The 18,049-nt window shown below is 42.4% G+C and overlaps 1 protein-coding gene across 1 annotated transcript in view; it reads right to left on the bottom strand.

Moving 5' to 3' along the window:
• MAPK11 (mitogen-activated protein kinase 11) overlaps positions 1-18,049 on the bottom strand; it is a 212,278-nt gene that overhangs the window by 36,242 nt on the left and 157,987 nt on the right. Inside the window, exons 7-9 of the mRNA XM_078679120.1 lie at positions 15,967-16,081; positions 15,807-15,878; positions 5,848-5,927 (exon numbers count right to left, since the gene is read on the bottom strand). Coding sequence (XP_078535246.1) covers positions 5,848-5,927; positions 15,807-15,878; positions 15,967-16,081 — 267 coding nt within the window. The remainder of the gene's footprint in view (positions 1-5,847; positions 5,928-15,806; positions 15,879-15,966; positions 16,082-18,049) is intronic.

The raw sequence follows: 18,049 nt of genomic DNA on the forward strand, positions 1-18,049 counted from the left end.
TTGTGTCAAATATTAGATCTGCAAGATACTTCAAATATTTTCATAAATTAAGTGTATTGTTGACATGTGTAATCAGTTTTTATGTACATATTCGTAATGTGTTTGTATATAAATGTAAAAATGTTTTTTTTAATATCTGTGTTGTATATATGGTGAAGGAATACTCCATTGAAAAAAATACATTAAAGTCTAAAAATAATGCAAATACAGGTTCAATAAATGGGACACCTGTTGCTACAAAAAACTCAGTGTGATTTATGGTGTCCGAGGTACCCTGCTTTGTTGAACTTACTGTATGTAAAGTTGTGGCATTTTAAATTCTCTTATGGCAAACAGATCTTTGTTTGGGGCTCTCCAAGTCTTGAATTTCCTGTCTACTTCTGACTGTTTCAACTTCCATTCTTGGGAGTTTTCCATCTGTCTGCTTAAGTAGCATGTGTGAATTTTGGCTAACCCTAGTATGTGGTTTGCCACTACTAACATGTTTGTGGAAATGGCCCACCTCAAAATGTATTGTACTACATTCAACGGGGTTATAATATTGTGCCCCATCTTCTTGAGGGAGAATATTGTTGTTGTATTGTGTATCTGACCTTGTAAAGTGGTCAAAGCTCAAAATCTTGTTTTCAGCTCTAGGTAGTTTATGTGTTTCAGTGCTTCCTACAAGGCCCATTTTTACCTCATCTTCAGATTGCCCATATGTAAACCCCACCAAAAGAAAGTGTGCTGCGTCTGTTATAATGCCCTGCAGGATTGGTGTTTTGAGATGTCCTTTATAGGGCTGTTCAGCTCGGATTGCAGAGGGCTTATAACTACTAGATTCTACGGGTCCCCATGGTTCTATAACCACTGGTGAATTGATCTCATGTGTATCCTTGCATTTGTAAATGTTATCTTCAATATGGTCTTTACTATTAGAGATTGAGAAATGTAGTAAAGACATAGCTAATCTTGCAGAGCCTCCGCTCTTCTTGGGAAGAGCTGGCTTAATCTCTGTGATGAATTCTGCCCTATGAAAGCCTTTATCTTTGCTGGTAATAGTGAGAATTTATATTCAAAATGGGTTTCATAGTCAACAGCAGAGTCACAATTCTCAGGCTACTCCTTGGCATTGTTGCAATAAATCCACCTTTAGGAGACAGTCGTCTAAGTACGAGAGTAGCTTGGTATCTCAAATGAGTTGCTCCCACTGCAATCGTCTTCATAAATACTCATAAGCCAGGTCTTACAACGAAAGATATTTCTTTGAGCTGGGATATGAAAATACGCCTCCATCTCATCTAAGCAAACACAGGGAGATGATGGACGGAGCGCTGAAACTTTTTAGACCCTCACCCCCAGTCACAGATCTAGGTTGAATCCATCATCATTCTTTAGCTCTCTTCGCCACCTCAATTCAGACCCAGCTATATGCAAATCAGTCTTGACCCTGTGCCCCATGGGAACATTCCAGCTCGCGGAGCATAGGGAGGGTGGGAAACATAAAACACAATAACGGAGACAAAAACAAATGTGACTAACAGTGATCACAAATAGAGTGTTACCCCAAGACTGGGTATAGTGATAGACAAAGGTGCAGTAAGTAGATAGTGCTCTTTAAAACTGGCTCATTGATACCGGTCAGACCTTTATTCATAGGTTCCAAGGTCAGGATTAAAAATAAGTGAAGGATGGTCAGTGTTTATGAAGGAAATCAAGTTCCTAAAACACCCCTCAAACTGCGATAGCCAACATGTTTCGACCGTATTATAGTGCCCACATTTAACAGGTCACGTCTTTGTCTCCGTTATTGTGTTTTATGTCCCACCCCCCTCCCTATGCTGCGCCCTATGCGTGGCTATGCAGGTGCATTTTGTAAGCAGACCCGATGATGAAGCATGTCACAAACATTTGTGTGTGAGTGAGGGCAGTTGTTCTAAACACACGATTGTGCCACTGCTTGTTTTTCTATTCTCTCGATCTAGTCGTCTCCACCCCCTTTATGTGTTTATATGTGATACTTGGGGTGGTAGAGTTTGTTTTCGACCCCCTCCCCTTTTTTTGTGAATAATAACAGTCCAGCGCGAACTGCCAAGCCAGGTCTTCCCTGAACTGGAAACAAGCATCCTGGGACCGAGTTCTGGGTAACACCGTTTATTAGCCAGGCTAGTGCCACTGGAGTCTGCTATCCTGGCTGATGAGGGGTGAAACCCCAAACCCGGTCCTAGGATGCTTGTTTCCAGTCCAGGGAGGACTTGGCCTGGCAGTTCGGACTGGACTGTTCGCATTGGGCGCAGGGTCAAGACTGATTTGCATATGGCTAGTTACAAACTGGAATGGCATGGTGAGCAAATAAACGGATGGATTTAGGCCCAGATATCTGTACTGGGGTGAATGTATGACATGAGGAACATACCCACTCACAAAACAGTGAGATCTTCACAAGTCATCATTGCCCGTGTGAGATACAGCACACGGGTGACACTAACATAACGTGAAAAGCACCCATTTCAGCGTAACACTTTTTTTTTAAACACAAACTTAACAATATTTTTATCAATCGTACTTATTACAAGAGAATGATTGGGGAGGGGAGTTGGCCTAACGGCTAGGGCGCTCGACCTCGGACCTGGGGATCTGGGTTCGAGTCTCGGTAACGACGCCAAAATAAACCTCCTGTGATTCTGGGCAAATCACTTAATCTCCCCGTGCCTAAAATGAATGTGTGTCCTCATGTAACGTAACTGGCGATATGTAAAGCGCTCTGATACCGGATTCGGTTCGGGTCTAGTTCGCGCTATATAAAACTCTGCAAAAAAAAATAAAAAATGACTTTCCAAGTAGCGAATGAGGACAGAAGGAGTCAATAGTATGTATAAAGTGCCATGAGTATAGCATCCAAGTCCATTCTGTGTCAAGCCAATGCAGAGAGAAAAACTAAGAATAAGCAACAAACAAACACCCACCCGGAACCCAAACCAAACAAAAACCCTCAATGTGTCACCCAAGAGTTGCCGCTCGGAACCGGAAGTGAGAGATGTACATGCAAGTGTGATGCATCCTAGTTATGGACCTGGTAGAACGTGTGGTATTGGAGCCTCTGCAGAACGCAGCAACACTGGGGTGTAATCGTGTTGGACCCATATGGACAACCTCGTTGTGATTTAGTGTCTCCTGAGGGAACAGGATCTTGTGCCTTGAAGCCCTCAAACCGCACATCCCATTCCATGGAGATGGGCGATGTGTGCAGCCCCCTATATTCGTCCTGCCTGTGGGCTATACTCTCTGCAAAACCCCAACTATGAACCTCCTCCTACCATTCTTCTAGTTTTGGAGCCAATGGGGACGTCCAGCATCTAGTGAGCAGGTGTTTCGCCAGCAGTGAAACTAATTTTGAAATACACACTCCCATTTTGGATCCTCTAGGTCCCGTGGGCAGTCCTGGTATACAGTGTTCAATGTTATCCAGGAGTGCCTGTCTCATTACCTCACCTAGTGCTCTCGCTATTACCGCCCAGTAGTCTGAAAGTTGTGGACAGGTCCACAGCATGTGAATCAAGTCTGCCTCCTCCACTCTACAACGGGGACATATCGAAGGTGCAGTGGGTGACATCAGATTGATTTTGCGAGGTGTTAATTATGCACTTTGCAAAATGGAAATTTGAATAAATTTGAATCTCGAGCTGGGAGACACTTTTTTGGGGTATTCTAGCATACATGCCCATTCCTTGTCTGAGAGTACCATGGTTAAGTCAGTCTCCCACCTTTGGGGGACATCGGATTGATTTTGCGAGGTGATAATTATGCCCTTTACAAAATGGAAAACTGAATAAATTTGAATCTCGAGCTGTGAGACACTTTTTTGGGATATTCTAGCTTACATGCCCATTCCTTGTCTGACAGTACCCTGGTTAAGTCAGTCTCCCACCTTTCCCTTAAGGATGAAAGTGGGATCATGAGGTGGTACCGGAGACCCTTATATAGTCACCGCACTAAGTGCCGACCATGCCCCCTTGTGTGCAAAGTCCAGAGTAGCTCACAAGTTGAGGGCTCATGGCAGTCCACTATCCAATATTTACGCACATATTGAAGGATACTGGCATGTGTGAGGCATAGGGAGTCCGGGAGGTTGTGTGTGTGTATGAAATCCTAGTGTATCAAGAGGAAGCCATCCGCAAACAGATCCATCCCCCCAGCAGTGATCCCTTCACATTCTCAGGGTCATGTCTACTTTTCGTTAAGGTGCCAGAGGCAGTAGGGAAGCCTCATAAGAGAATATTGGGTGCATGAGGCATACATTAGCTCAGTGCATGAGAGCAATGTATGTGTGGGCAGCATCCGAGCACAGCTGGTGGTGCAGCTGAACATGCTCTAGTTGATCCTTGGTATGGTTTTTTTCGGCGAGGTTGCATCCAGTGAGCCAGTACACAAACCATTGCAGTTGCCAGACTATACAGTATGCCTTGAAGACGGGGGCCACCATTCCTCTTTTATCAGTTGGTAGTTGTAGTTCAGCTAAGCTGACTCTGTGGCGCCCCTGCCCCCACCACACCAGCTCAGTATGGTGTTCAGTTGTCAGGAAATCCCTGCAGGTACTACGATGAGTAAGTTCACAAAGTGGTATAAGACGCGATAACATCACCATTTTAGAACGGACTAGCTGCCCAGCCACGAACAGGGACAACAAAACCCAGAAGGCTACTTGTGATTTAAGTTGCACCATCATGTGTGAGAGATTACCTTCAAATAGGTCAGGGCCAGCTCTACATATATTTCAACCCCAAGGTACTGGCAGGTGCAAGGGGCCACCGGGATCTTGTAATTGCCGTAGTGCAGGGTGGGCTTTGCATACGTGCCGGCAAAGGGGTATGAACAGGATTTGTCCACATTTATGCAGAGGCCAGAGATATTCTCATAGGTGAATAACAACTGGGCCATCTCTGCGTGCGTCTCCGAATACCTTTTAAATTCAAAATCCATGTAGAGTGATATAGTATGGACTTCATTGTCCACAGGAATCCCCTTATGACCAGTCTCCTGTCGAATTCTTTCTGCTATTGGTTCGACCACTAATATGAAAAGGAAAGGGGACAACCCTGCCTCGTACTTCGTCATACAATATAGGTTTCGGATATGTGTGGACCTGTTTGAGCCCAAGCTGTGGGAGCAGTATAGAGCAGTCTGACCCACCTAATGTAGGCCAGAGGTATTCTGCTGCTGCCCTGAAAACCCAATTTAAGGAATCGAAAGCCTGTTGAACATCCAGTGAAAGGCAACAGGCATAGGAGTATACCATTCTCTTGAACAACCACCAGATATTCAGTGAGGTGTTTCGACACTGCACAAACCCACATCGGTCTACATGTATCAGTTGAGGGAGGAAAGGAAGCAACCGGCGAGGCAGAATCTTGCTAAGTATTTTATACTCGGTGTTCAGTATCGAGAGTGGGCGATATGAAGACAACTCCCATGGGGGCTTCCCCTGCTTCAGCAAGGTTGTCACTAGTTCTTCTCTGGTAGAAGAAGGGGAGAAGACCTTTGTCGAAGGATAGATTATACAATTTTTCTAGGTCTGGGATCCATTCAGCTTAGCACTTAAGCATCCCAAAAAAACAGACTTTTAGGATACATTTATCAGTTAATGGAGGTAACTAGATTTCTAAGTGTTCAAGCGGATTTACAAAGAGATGCTGCTGTTCAAAGGTCTTTCAGTGATGTGCTTCATCTCTTTCAAGCGGCTCATTCAGGTTTGTTTTTACACTTTAAAGCGTGCCATGATTCACATAACAACCTAATATCTAGTGATGTGACTATAAGAAATGTGCATGATATTCATTCAAATTAATGTTTAAACAATTAGGAACTCACATGCTCAGAGGAGATTTTCTTCAGAAGCTCAGAACTTGGTGTACCCACAACTTCCATGATTCTTTTTAACTGGTCAATATCTGCAAATGTTCAGGAAATCCAGCTGATGATGAAAAACACCTACCTACCTACTGGAAAGAAATACAACAGAAAACACTCTTTGCACAACGCATACTGTCCTGACGAAATATATTTGCTAGAGGCTTCTGGAAATTAAATTGAGTCAATAACAGCACGTAAAGGGTAATAAAAACCCAGTGTCTTCTCTTGGCTCCACTAGAAAGCATAAAATTAGCATTATTTTGGTAGCTCCTGGATTTATTTTAGCTGAAGTATACCCCAAAGAACTTTAAGATGGCTCAATAAACAAAGAAATGATTAACAGATAACAAGAACTTCAGAAGCAAAATGAACCATTTGTTGCTTGGCAACATGATTTATTTGTTACCACTGTTTAACATCAATGTAACTTATATTACCCCCAAAACCTTGCTGCATCTTTCAAAATTGAATCAGTTTACACAATTCGGAATCAAATAGCGGCAAGGCAACCTAATTATGAATGTATTCCACCCCCTCTTAACCAAGTGACTCTAAACTATAAGAGAAACTACCACCATGATAGCAATTGTTTTGTGGCTGGCTTAACATAGATGTTCATCTTTGAGAACATGCACTTTTGCCCAATACACAGCAAGTAACTTTATTTTTTAATTCAAGACATTGAAGGCTAATATTTGACATTGTCCCGCTTTAGAGTCATAAATGCAAGACTTTGCACTAAGCTCAACTGATCTATCCAACACTGCCACCTCCAAACCCCTCTTCTGGCTTTTTGAAAACAGATCTGAATTTTTCCATCCTAGGTATTTATCTTGTGAAATATTTTTATTATTTTAAATAATCCACAAGATAATTACTAGCTGTTCTGCAACCCCACTATTGCTTTGAGGATCCCTACGAACCGACATGAGCCTCATTTAATTCATTTTCTCCATCTCAGAACAAATAAAGATGTTCCCCGTCTCTAATCAAACAGCCAGTTTGCAACTCAGTTTACCAACCTGGCTCCTCTACCGAAGTGGGTAAATACCTTTCTGACGTCTAAGCAAATTACATACATTACTCTGAAGGGGAGGGCAATTCGTATCGCCCGACGCCCGAGACATCTAGATTTCTTGCAAGGGCAAGAAGTTGGATAGTTGGAAAAGGGCAAGAAGTTTTAATGTCGGTTTTGTCCCAAGGACAAGTGGACCAAGCACTAGAGTAAATTGAGACACCTGACAGAAACAAAGTGCTTTATAGAAGTGCGAGTCACATTACACAAGGACGCATTTATATTTTATTGCTCTAGGCAAGGTGAGATTAAAAGATTTGTCCGGACTCACAGGCTGTTGAACAGACACCGAGAACCGAACCTGGTTCCCCAGCTCCAAAGTCCGCCGCTCTGGCTGTTAGGCCACATGGTCTACAGCGAATATAAGCATGAGTAAGTTCAAATTGGCTGGTTCCATACAGAAATTGCACAGCGCTATCGGCTAAGAGGTTGTTGTCTTTCCCCACAAAGATTTCTTTTGGCTTCGGGGCTCCTCTTCTGGCACTTTCATTCCTCAGAGCAAGAGATAAACATGATGCAGCTTCTGCAGTCCGAGAACAGCCAAAGCATCTGCGGGTAAAAGCCTGGCGGACCCTGCTTTCCCCTGGGCTCTTTGTTCACCCTTCGGATGTGCTGCTCATGGGCCTCTCAGATACAGCCCCCAGGTCGCTCCCCACTCATTCGCATTTGAGGCCTGCAGTGAAGTAATGCACGGGGCACTCCCATCGCACATTGTTTTCCCTCTGCACTTATCTAGTGCTTGTGCTCCCCAATGGCCCCACCTGCAACCCCTGCTCCCCACCCTGGGCATCTCATGTTTCAACCACTGAACCAGGGTCTATATTAAAGCTCCTTACTTTCCCTACTGCTCTCATGTAGCCTCCTGGCCCACCGGCTGTTACTTCCCTTTCCATGAGCCTCTCACGTCTTACTATGGCTGCACTATGCTTTTTTAGGTCGAGCCTTTACCATTCCGCAGGAATGGGGAGAATTCAAGTGCTCAAAACACTCGTCAAACTACCGCTTTTCCCGTGGCGTTTTCTTCGAGTTTACGTGGGCACAGGCACGCGCTTTTGTGCCATAAACTTTTTTTCCCCGTGCCTTTCCTTTATTCCATTGGCTCTTCACTTTGTCCACGCCTCATTGAAGCACGAGCTTGCCTGAGCCTTGCCTTGAGCTTCTGCCTATCAGCCAGTTCTCCTCCCCATATTCACGGCCGCAGGCCGTGACTATACCTCTTCAAAGGCTCTGCTCCCCGCCCCCCCCCCCCCCCCCTCTCCCCCCCTGCCGTCACTTATTCACGGCCGCAGCCCGTGCCAGGAGGCAGACCAGCTTAATTGACAGACCCATTTGCTCCCCATCAACTCCCACCTCCCTCAGAGGAAACTTATCATGCCGCCTTCAAATCAAGTGTTGTCTTGTTTGTAAGTGTTGATCTGTTTGAGCTGGAACCATTTTTGTTCAAATCTGCAGGTTATGCAGAGTGTGACAGATTATATGGAAACTACGACATATTCATCATTTTTGCGAAACGCCACCACGGCCACAAAATCTCATAATTCGGGTAGCACAGTCTAAGGTCAGCAGAATTGCTTATAAATTGGTATGCATCTGTCCCCAAACATTACATAGGCATGCTCCTCTCTTCATTCAGCCTTGCTTCGTCAAGAAAGGTCCGATTCCATCACTTTGATGTTTATACCTGACTTACTGACAATTCCAAAGATTAAGTGATTTACCCAGAATCACAGGATGTTGGACCCCATGCCGAGACTCGGATCTGTTTCCACCGTTCAAAAATCAACTGCTCTGGCCGTTACGCCACACCTTCACTCACATTTTTCCCTTCTGAAGTAATATCTGCAGAAGGTGAAAGATCTTTGCTGCTGCAGTGCGCTGGTGTAACACTACCAGCTGCATTCAGCGTGAAGCCTCCATGCATGTGGATCACTGGGCTGATCACATCCCCCCAGTTTGCGTCGCTTCCCCCCAGTGCTTGTTTAGTACTTGTTTTCATCCCCGTTTGCCCCGCAGTCTTTGCCCATCTCTTCCTTTGGCACCCACCTCTGTTTTATCTTGCACTTTTACTTGTTTTAGCTCCATTTAAATACCTAGCAGCGCCAAGAAGCCAGGTCTTCAGGAATGCCGCATAACATAACGCCACGTAGCAATCTAGTATAGCATAACATGCCATTAACCGCCACTGAAGTGTTAATAAGCAAGTAGCTCCTTTTTTGGCAAGAGGGAAACGATAAATTGTTTCTTTGTCCTTTATTGTCTCCTCTTTCCTACCTTTCTCCCACGGTCTCTGAGTGAGTCTGTTTTTACTGAACCACACTCTCAGGAATGCGACCCCCGCCCACGCAATGCCGAGAGCCAGCTTTGCTACCGAGCACTCAATTTAACTGCATCTGCAGACAGTCATCTCTCCTCTCCGGCGCTTTCCCTACATCTTCTTGCTATATCCCTCCCCTGTTACTATTCCTTCCCTGCCCGCATGCCTTCTGTTGTTTGTTTCAGTCTCCTAGCTCTTGTCTGGTATTGTTTTAACTATTACAAATACCACACACGCATTATTTGTGTTAACCCACCACCCATCGCCTGCCGCTGTTTTTAACAAAATCCCCCACTGCTTTTAACCCACCTCATCCTCCTCCCTGCTGTTTTACCCCCACCCACACAAGAAAGAAACATCGAAATGCACTGTTCAGCTTAATGACTTGCCCTACAGCATCACCTATGACATCACAGAAGCCCCAAAAAATTTCTCTTGTACAAATATGTACGATAAGGAAGGAATGTAGCCTTTTTTTTCCTACATATAATGACTGCAAGGAAATGACTGCACCCTTTATTTACAAAGCTTTACCTCGATAACTTTGTTTCCGCCATGTGTACGCTTGTTTTATTGATGTCCTCTTTCCCTCGCCTTTCCCATTATTTTATTTATTTTTCTCTACAATGCTCTCTCTACCTCTTCATCTATCACTCCCTTTGCTTTCATCACTCTTTCTATCTCCTTCACTGTTTCTGTTCACTCTCTCTGCTTCCAATGTCTTGCTCGTTTAATACATCTGTCTTACCTCTGTCTCTCTCTCCCTATTTCACCATTCTCTACTTCTCCCTCGCCCTTCCTCTGTATTAGCCTCATCTCTCTACCTCATCTGCACCTCTTTTCTCCCTATTTCTCATATCTTTCTATTTTTCATCTCACCAGCTCTACCTGCCTCTCTGCATCGCCACTTTGTTTACCCGACCGGTCATTCTGTGCTTCACCTTTCTATTTGTGCTATCTCATTATAACTCGCCTCTCTTCCTATCTTATTTCTCTCTAGACCTTGCCCCTTGGGTTGGCACCTTTCTTACCAGCCTACATTTAAAACTGCACGCCAGGCTTCTAAAAACAAGCATTGGCATAGCCAATAGGTCTCGCCTTTGGGACCTTATAAGTTTTTAGCCATGCAACAGTTGATGTTATTGCACCAAGGATATTGTGCTGCATAACTAAATACTTATAAGGTTCCAAAAGCGAGACCTATTGGCTATGCCAATGCTTGTTTCTCTCCCCGTGGCTTATCTGGTCTTGCCTTTTGCCAGTGCCTTCTACCTAGAAAACTAGGTGTTTTCCACTTGTCCCTTCAACATCCGGGAATGAGAGCCGAAAGCAGAAATTAGAAGAAGCAAAACATAGTTTTGCCTTTGCACGCAGGTTTGCAAGTAATATATTTACCACAAACAAAGCCCCGAGCTTTAATTTCATTTAAATAATGTTACCAAAATCTTCCACTTAAAATTGTCTGGGCCTTTACATGCTTTTTTGTGCAGCAGTAAGCATGACTTTAGGGAAGCATGGGGCGCTAGACCAGTAAGCATGACTTTAGGGAAGCATGGGGCGCTAGACCAAGGGTGATCTCTGCTATAGCCAGGACGAAAGGCATCCATTTACAATGCCTGCTGCGGGCGAGGTGACCTCAGGCCCTCACAGGGACTAAAGCTCTAGTCTCACTGAAGACAGGCATGCCCCCAGGCGTCCCAATAACACATATATTATCTAATTTATTGCAAGGAAGTCTCTGAAAGCTCTTTTTCACCTCGCTGCCCCTGCAAACGTCATTAAAGTTCTGGTCAAACCACTTGCTTGTATGCTGTTTAGAAAGATATAGTTGTTTTAGGGAGCGCTTAGTACAAGGGGTTAACCTTTATCTAAGCACAACCAATCCTGTAAGATTAGGACAGGAGGACCATGAAAACTTAACACTTGCCCAGGATCACACAATGTGGTTAAGAGGTTGTCTTGTATGGCAGCCGATAGTTAAGCCACATTTCAAAAAGAGCCTGGTGCATTGTGTACCTACATGAGCCAGAAATGTACTTCAAACGTACTGGGAGGGGTAAATAGTTAAAGCAGCATGTATGTCAGGACAGTGCGTTTATGCAGTGCACAGAAAAGCGCTTCATAAAAATAGTTTGGAAAGTAAACTCTGTAGAGAATGTAAGTGTGTCCAAGGAAATCTGCATCTAGTGCCCCAGATTCTCTCTCTCAGCTACATCTTGAGATGGAGCTGAACATGACATGCCACCACAGATCCAAGGCTCTTAATCCCAGGCAGTCAGGAAGGACACTTTATTCTGCTGGAAAGTAATCACTTGCAAAACAAGTAAATACACTACATGGAAAAGTTCCACTCAGAAGCTGCTTAAAGCAGAAACAGCTAACTTTGCAAACCCCTTAGGACAGGCAGTATAAGCAATTGAATTGTCAGCCAGCATAAATGACAAAAGTACCAACTATAGACACTCCTCTACTTGCTATGTAACACCCCAACCACCACAAGCTATGTCTGCCACCCTGTCCTTCCCCTGTTTGCAACTCTGTAATTTTTCTAATTCTCTGTTCAACTAATCTCTTTTCCTTTGCTGTCTCTAAAGTCTCTGCCCCGTGTCCAGTTTCCCATTGTGACAGTCTTGCCCCATGCTGTATTTCTTACCCCATCAATGTCCCCTTTCTTTTCTTGCTTTTTATCTAAATCCTTATACATCGCTAGCTAACTTTTGCTCCCTTCCTTTGCTCTCAAACTACCAGGGTTAAAACCACTATCCCCCATTTCCCTGCCCTACTGCTCATTTCTTTCTGGCCTCTACCATCCATATAGTTTGCTGTGTTTCTCATCTCCCTCTTCTGTTAAACCCCAACCCATCTCTCTTCTTTAAAAATCAGCATAACCCTAGCTTTGTTGTATTCCATTCCCTAAAGCCATAAGTGGTTCCTTCTTTAACACCTCTCCCATTTTTAGCTGTGAACTAACGGGCCATCAGTAACTCCTCCCTCAGGACATCACTGCTTCCCTCGGATACTTACCCTGCAAACCCCGACTCTAGAGCCCAAGTAATGTTGATGTAAATGTTTGTAAGTGTTGTCACCTCCGTCATACATGTGATGGCAGGGGTTTCCCATTTTCTGGTGTCATGGCATGCCTAGAACTTGTTACACCTGGAGGATACTGATATGCGTTTCCTTTTACACTCCTTGTGTACAGTGCACAGGTGCAACACTTGCCTCTGTAGTTTCTATTGACTTGTTCTCTGGCTGCTGTCCTGAGGAAGACACCTACAGATTTGTGAGGTATCAATCAAATACTGGGGACATTATCCATTTTCGGACGCTGAATATTGGTGCAGCCACCTCCACACATTAACTTCATGACCAAGGTGACTGTCACGCCAACTGTAAGTTCATTATTTTCATGCTATTTTTTCATTCCTCTTTCTTCCTATCCAAATGTCCTCAAATCTCCACATTTCCCATCTCTCTCTGACTTTATGTTGTCTTTTTAACACCCACCTATGTCACTCTAAGTTGCATTGATTTTTTTATCCTAATCCAAAACCTCTCCTTCCTTTCGGTCTATCTGCAGACTTGTGAGGTGGCTTTCTGGGACAAAATGATGGTTGAGCACATCTGCATAGCACAAAGTAAAAACGAATCAAGCTTATGTTTCTGTTCCAAATCCTCTGTGTCTGCACCCAAGACCCTTTTAAAATGCCCCCACAATTTGCTAGAGTACTCTCAAGCCTCCATTTGAAAAGATGGGGAAAGTTTTGAAAACAAAAGTTAATTCTTCTAGCTTTTGTCATCAGGCCCTTGAGTTCTTTTTTGCAAGATTTTTCCTGCCAGTCGCCTTATTCTTGTTTCTTCCTGGGAGTCTGTCTATACCACAGTGTAATATATTAAAAAATACAAGTCTTTGAGGTTCCAGATCTCGAAAGCAGACCTTTCCAGATTAACAACACGTTTGGGCCCCATTTATCAATGGACAAATGTAACTGCCATTTCTCTGAAATGGGAATTGCAATACTTTGCCACATGGAAGCAAAATGTAAGCAACCTTCCACTCTTTGCCCCCACAGAGAGTGATCTGAATATTGTGGACCCAATTCAGCAATATTTTTGTGAAATATCTTTAGAACACAATGTTTGTCAACAATACTCTTTCATAAAATCATGATTTAAGGACAGACTGTCATGACTGGAAAATTAATGTTTCAGCAAGTGCTAACCACTTCTGTTCCTGGCCTACTGAAAGCAGCTCTGAGTTGTCCATAAAGCCTAACACTACAGCTTTTTTCATGGTTACATTTCTGTCCCAAGTCTGCTGCAGAAGCATGCCACCATCCAAAGTGAACATTAAGGTTTCAATCACTGCGGTCAATCACTGTCACAGTATACACATACCAGCTTACTTTCACTGGCACAAATTTCTGCAGCTTGTGCCTTAGGGTGCTGAAACTAACCATATCCATAAGAGAAGCAATGGTACTTCCTTTGTCTCAATATCATCCACTGACAAGTTATTTTAGATAGGCAATTCAGAACATGAACTTTGTGTGTGCCAGTTCCATATAACTAGCAGGTGCTGGGCAGTTAGCCCCTGGCCTCTACTTAAGACCTCTTGGATTGTCAGTCTGTGAACTCTTTCAAGAGTGCATGATAATCTAATACTCTAACACATTGGGATTTGGGTTTGTTGAAGATATTACTGATCAGCCAACCTGTATCGCAATTGACTCTCATCCACACCTCAATAATACTTCAAGAACGGTCTGTGTTCCCTTTGGGAATGTTGAGATAATTTCTACAGCAGAGGCCTAAATGTACCTCCACCCCAAATTGACTGCAGTAGTTTTCATAACAATGTCGTAGTGTCCAATTTGTACAAGTGAAAAGCTCGCCCATTTTGATAAATTATTCTTTTATCTATGTGAGCTGAAATCTGCAGAACCATCCCCTAAAAAAAGGAAGTTGTCTTCTGCCCTTCCCAGGAGAACTAGGAAAATCGTGGTTCACTGTTCAGGGCACTCATATATAGACATGGTCACAGATCACAATCATATCCACCTCTGACTCCTGCCTGGGTCTCAGATATTTTGTAGATACCGGTTTGGTTCCAGCTGATTTGTGCACCGGGTAAAGTGTAATTTCTGATTCCTGTATGCTTTCTCTTGGTTTACATTGTTCTTTCAAGAGGCAGCTTCAATATTTCAAGCACTGGGATGCCTAAAATGCACTCTCTAAGACCAAACTTACACGTTTGGCGCTCAATTTAATTGTTTTAGGGAATAGGCAAGACAAGCAGATTTCTTTACAGGACAAGTAGTTTGCTGCACAATTTTGTCCACTGGACAAGTACATTTTTTAAACAATTCCACACCCCAAAGAGACCAATTAGACGGGTTTGGTGCGGCACGGCCTCTTGTGAAACCACATTTATAACTCATGACAACGCGTCAGCCTCTTTTCACTTAGACGGGATCAATTTAAACATCCAACCATTGAGTTAATGCATTCTCCAGTCAGTTATTAAACAGTTTTTTTGTTTGGCTGTCAATATTTTCTTAGCTCCTTTAGTGTCCTGGCATGTTCCCCTCCTAGAAGACTGACACAAGGATTTGTTTTTACACATGACCTCCCGTCCACCTCTCAATACCTTGATTATTCTTTGAATAGCTGAAAAGTGGTTTGCTGAACAATACTGCTTTCTCTTGACCTCACTTTCATCACCCACTCTCTGCATTTAGATTAACCGATTAACATTTCTTTTAAAGATGGGTTAAATTGATTTTAAGATGAAATACCATCAAAAATAGACATACGCAAAATGGAGATATTTTCTTTCCTTTAGCATTAAAATAACATTTATAGTAAAGACAATATCACCTTAATAACCTTCTTGCATAAAAAAAGTTTCTGATAACATGATCTCAAGGCAGCATTTTCTCCTTCCAATTAAAAAACACTGATGTTCCGTTTTTGAATGCTTCATGGATTTATTCTCTATCTCCGGTCTTCTGACCAATGAACATAGGTTTTTCCACAAATACAAATTTCCATCTAGTTACTGAAGAGTGAAATGTTGACCAACACATTTACCCCTCAACCAGGATACCCTTTGTTGCTTTTATTTGCTTTCCTAATAAACGCCAGACGTTCTGCAGTACCCTTTACCGTTATTTTTTACGTCATACTTTTTCACACCACATTTACTTTCTCACCAGGGTCACCTTGAAACAATGCATCCTTCTTTGCAACGATAATGCTTCTGGGAGCGAATGCCTTTGTCTTATTTTGTACCATCTCTACTACTGGCTTAAGTTTGAAGTATAGTTTGGTAATCCCAAGATCCAAAGATGTCACATTATCTTGATTTCTTTAAACACATATCTATTTTTAAGATCCATGTATACAGCTTTGTTTTTACTTGCAGAGTAAAATCAATTACTTCTAGTGCCTACCCCATCTTGCCTATTCCTGTGGCCCTTTCACTGTTTTCTAATATTCTGAAAATGCAAAGTACCAGAAGGATACAATCGTTTCCTGGAAAAAGGGCCTTGCCTTTCAGTAGTTCTGCCATGATGCACCCAACAGACCAAATGTCAACTGAAGAGAAAAAAGAAGCATGATCACTTTCATAATACACTGGTTATTGGAACTGTGACATTTTCTGCAAATTTTCCTCTAGAGTTACCTGTTTGATTGTAGTGCATCCAATTTAACATGATTTCTGGAGCCCGGTACCACCTTGTTGCTACATATCCTGTCATTTCATCATCCGTTTGTCGGGCTAACCCAAAATCTAAAATCTGAATGACAAAAAGAAACTATTTCTTAATATTACAAAATTTGCTACCAAAAACAGAAAAGGTCAGATAGATACATATCATTTAAAGACCATCATGCCCCAAATCAACGACAAAAAGCAGCTTTAGAACAGGAGCCCTTCGGGATCAGCTTAATTTCCAGTCCCTTTATTTGCACTTAATCACTTCTAGATCAATCTTCTAAGAGTCATCTTCGGCATTATAGTAAGGTTAAAATTAATGACAAGAAGATAGTTTTTGAAAAAATTAATGTTTGTGGTGCTATGTTCTGTATTACAACTTGCGCCAGAAGAAATTAATCCTTTTTTGGATTCAATGTAAAAGTATGGTCTCCATAAAAAAAATGTAAAAGACAATATGATAAACGTACAGGTTCTTTAAGTTCTGTTTTGAATGTACTTATTTCATCAAATAATCTTGAGGCAAAGTTTCTTCTGATATGATGAAAGGTATTTATGGAACTAAAAACTCCACCATGTATAAATGTTTAATTTCAATGAGGTATGTTCCCGAAATGCATTGGGATGTGGATAATAAAGCATGGCATGCGGAACCCATTGTTGACTCCTGCGCCTGTTTGAATGTGGAACAGAAATTGAGTAAAATGAATTGAAAAAATAGACAAGACTATTGGATGAAAAGGCAATGAAAAGAAAAAGGAGTAAAATACAGAAACATATATACAAAGCTGATTCATTTGATTCAAATTATGTTAGGCTGTGCAGCTTGATGGGATCAAGGTTGGTTCCTTTTGTGGACTCTAAATGTTTAATTTCCCCATGGGTGACTAGAGAGAAATAAAGCACTGAACTTATTTTGGAATCCGATTTAGAATGGGTCTGACCTATATTTGGGATACAGTATTGTCTAAGATTCACTCTACCTTTGCTAGAGTCAGTGGTTTTTAAAGTATTGGAGTCAATTAAAATGGTCCTAGATGACAGACGCCACCCTTATTTTATTCAATTTATTTGCGGTGTTAAACAATGTCTCCAAGTCCCCCAAATTCCATTACTTCAAAAGTTGGCTTAGATGGAAATATGTGGCACTGCTCTGAGATGGATACAATTCTTCCTTTCTAATAGGAAACAGGCTGGAGCAATTGACACATACTGTTCAGAAAAAAAGAAGCTTAAATATGGGGTCACACAACGATCTTCATAGAAACCTTTAATATTCAATGTTTATATGGCCCCATTGGCCACCTTGATAGAATCCTTTGGGGTCAAAATGATTCCCTATGCTGATGACACAGATTATTCTATCCTTGGAAAATCTTTCAACCAAGTCTGAACAAACATTCAAATAAGGTTTTTCTAGGGTCACACAGTGAATAAAGAAAACCACCTGCAATGTAACACAGACTAGTCAGAAATACTGTTATATGGGAAGAGTAACAATGCTTCTTCCTTGGACTTGTGGCCAGTAGAATTACAGCCCCCTCCGCTGCCAGTAATGGTATCCAAACATTTGAGAGTTATGTTTCCCTAATTAGCTCAGTCACAGGAACATCTTGGATCTGCTCCCAGTAGATGAAAGGAAAATTGTTTAAGAACGGCAAGGATTGACTTTGCCACTGATCTCTATTTTGGATTCCCCAAAAAGCTAGAAAATGGCCTTCAGGTAGTTCAGAATAGGACAGCTCGTTTAGTTAAGAAACTTCCCTGCAATTCTTTGTAAGCCATCTACTTAAAATAATGTAATTGCCTACCAGTGCTAAAATGCATTCTTCTCAAATCCTTGATTTTTACAAATAGACACTTTTTTTTTTGAAACAGCCAAGTTTAAACACTCCATGACGACCAGAAATGTTCGCTCTTCCAATTCCAGCTTCTTTCACATTCCAAAGTTCAAGTGGTAAAGGAAGGGTGGCAGGGCATTTGCTTTTTTAGCTACAAACTAATGGAACAATCTCCCTACTAAAGTACGTAGGATAATCTAAGCCCTGTT

The sequence above is a fragment of the Lissotriton helveticus genome, chromosome 1_1 (genome assembly GCF_964261635.1).
Source record: "Lissotriton helveticus chromosome 1_1, aLisHel1.1, whole genome shotgun sequence".
Classification (NCBI taxonomy): Eukaryota; Metazoa; Chordata; class Amphibia; order Caudata; family Salamandridae; genus Lissotriton; species Lissotriton helveticus.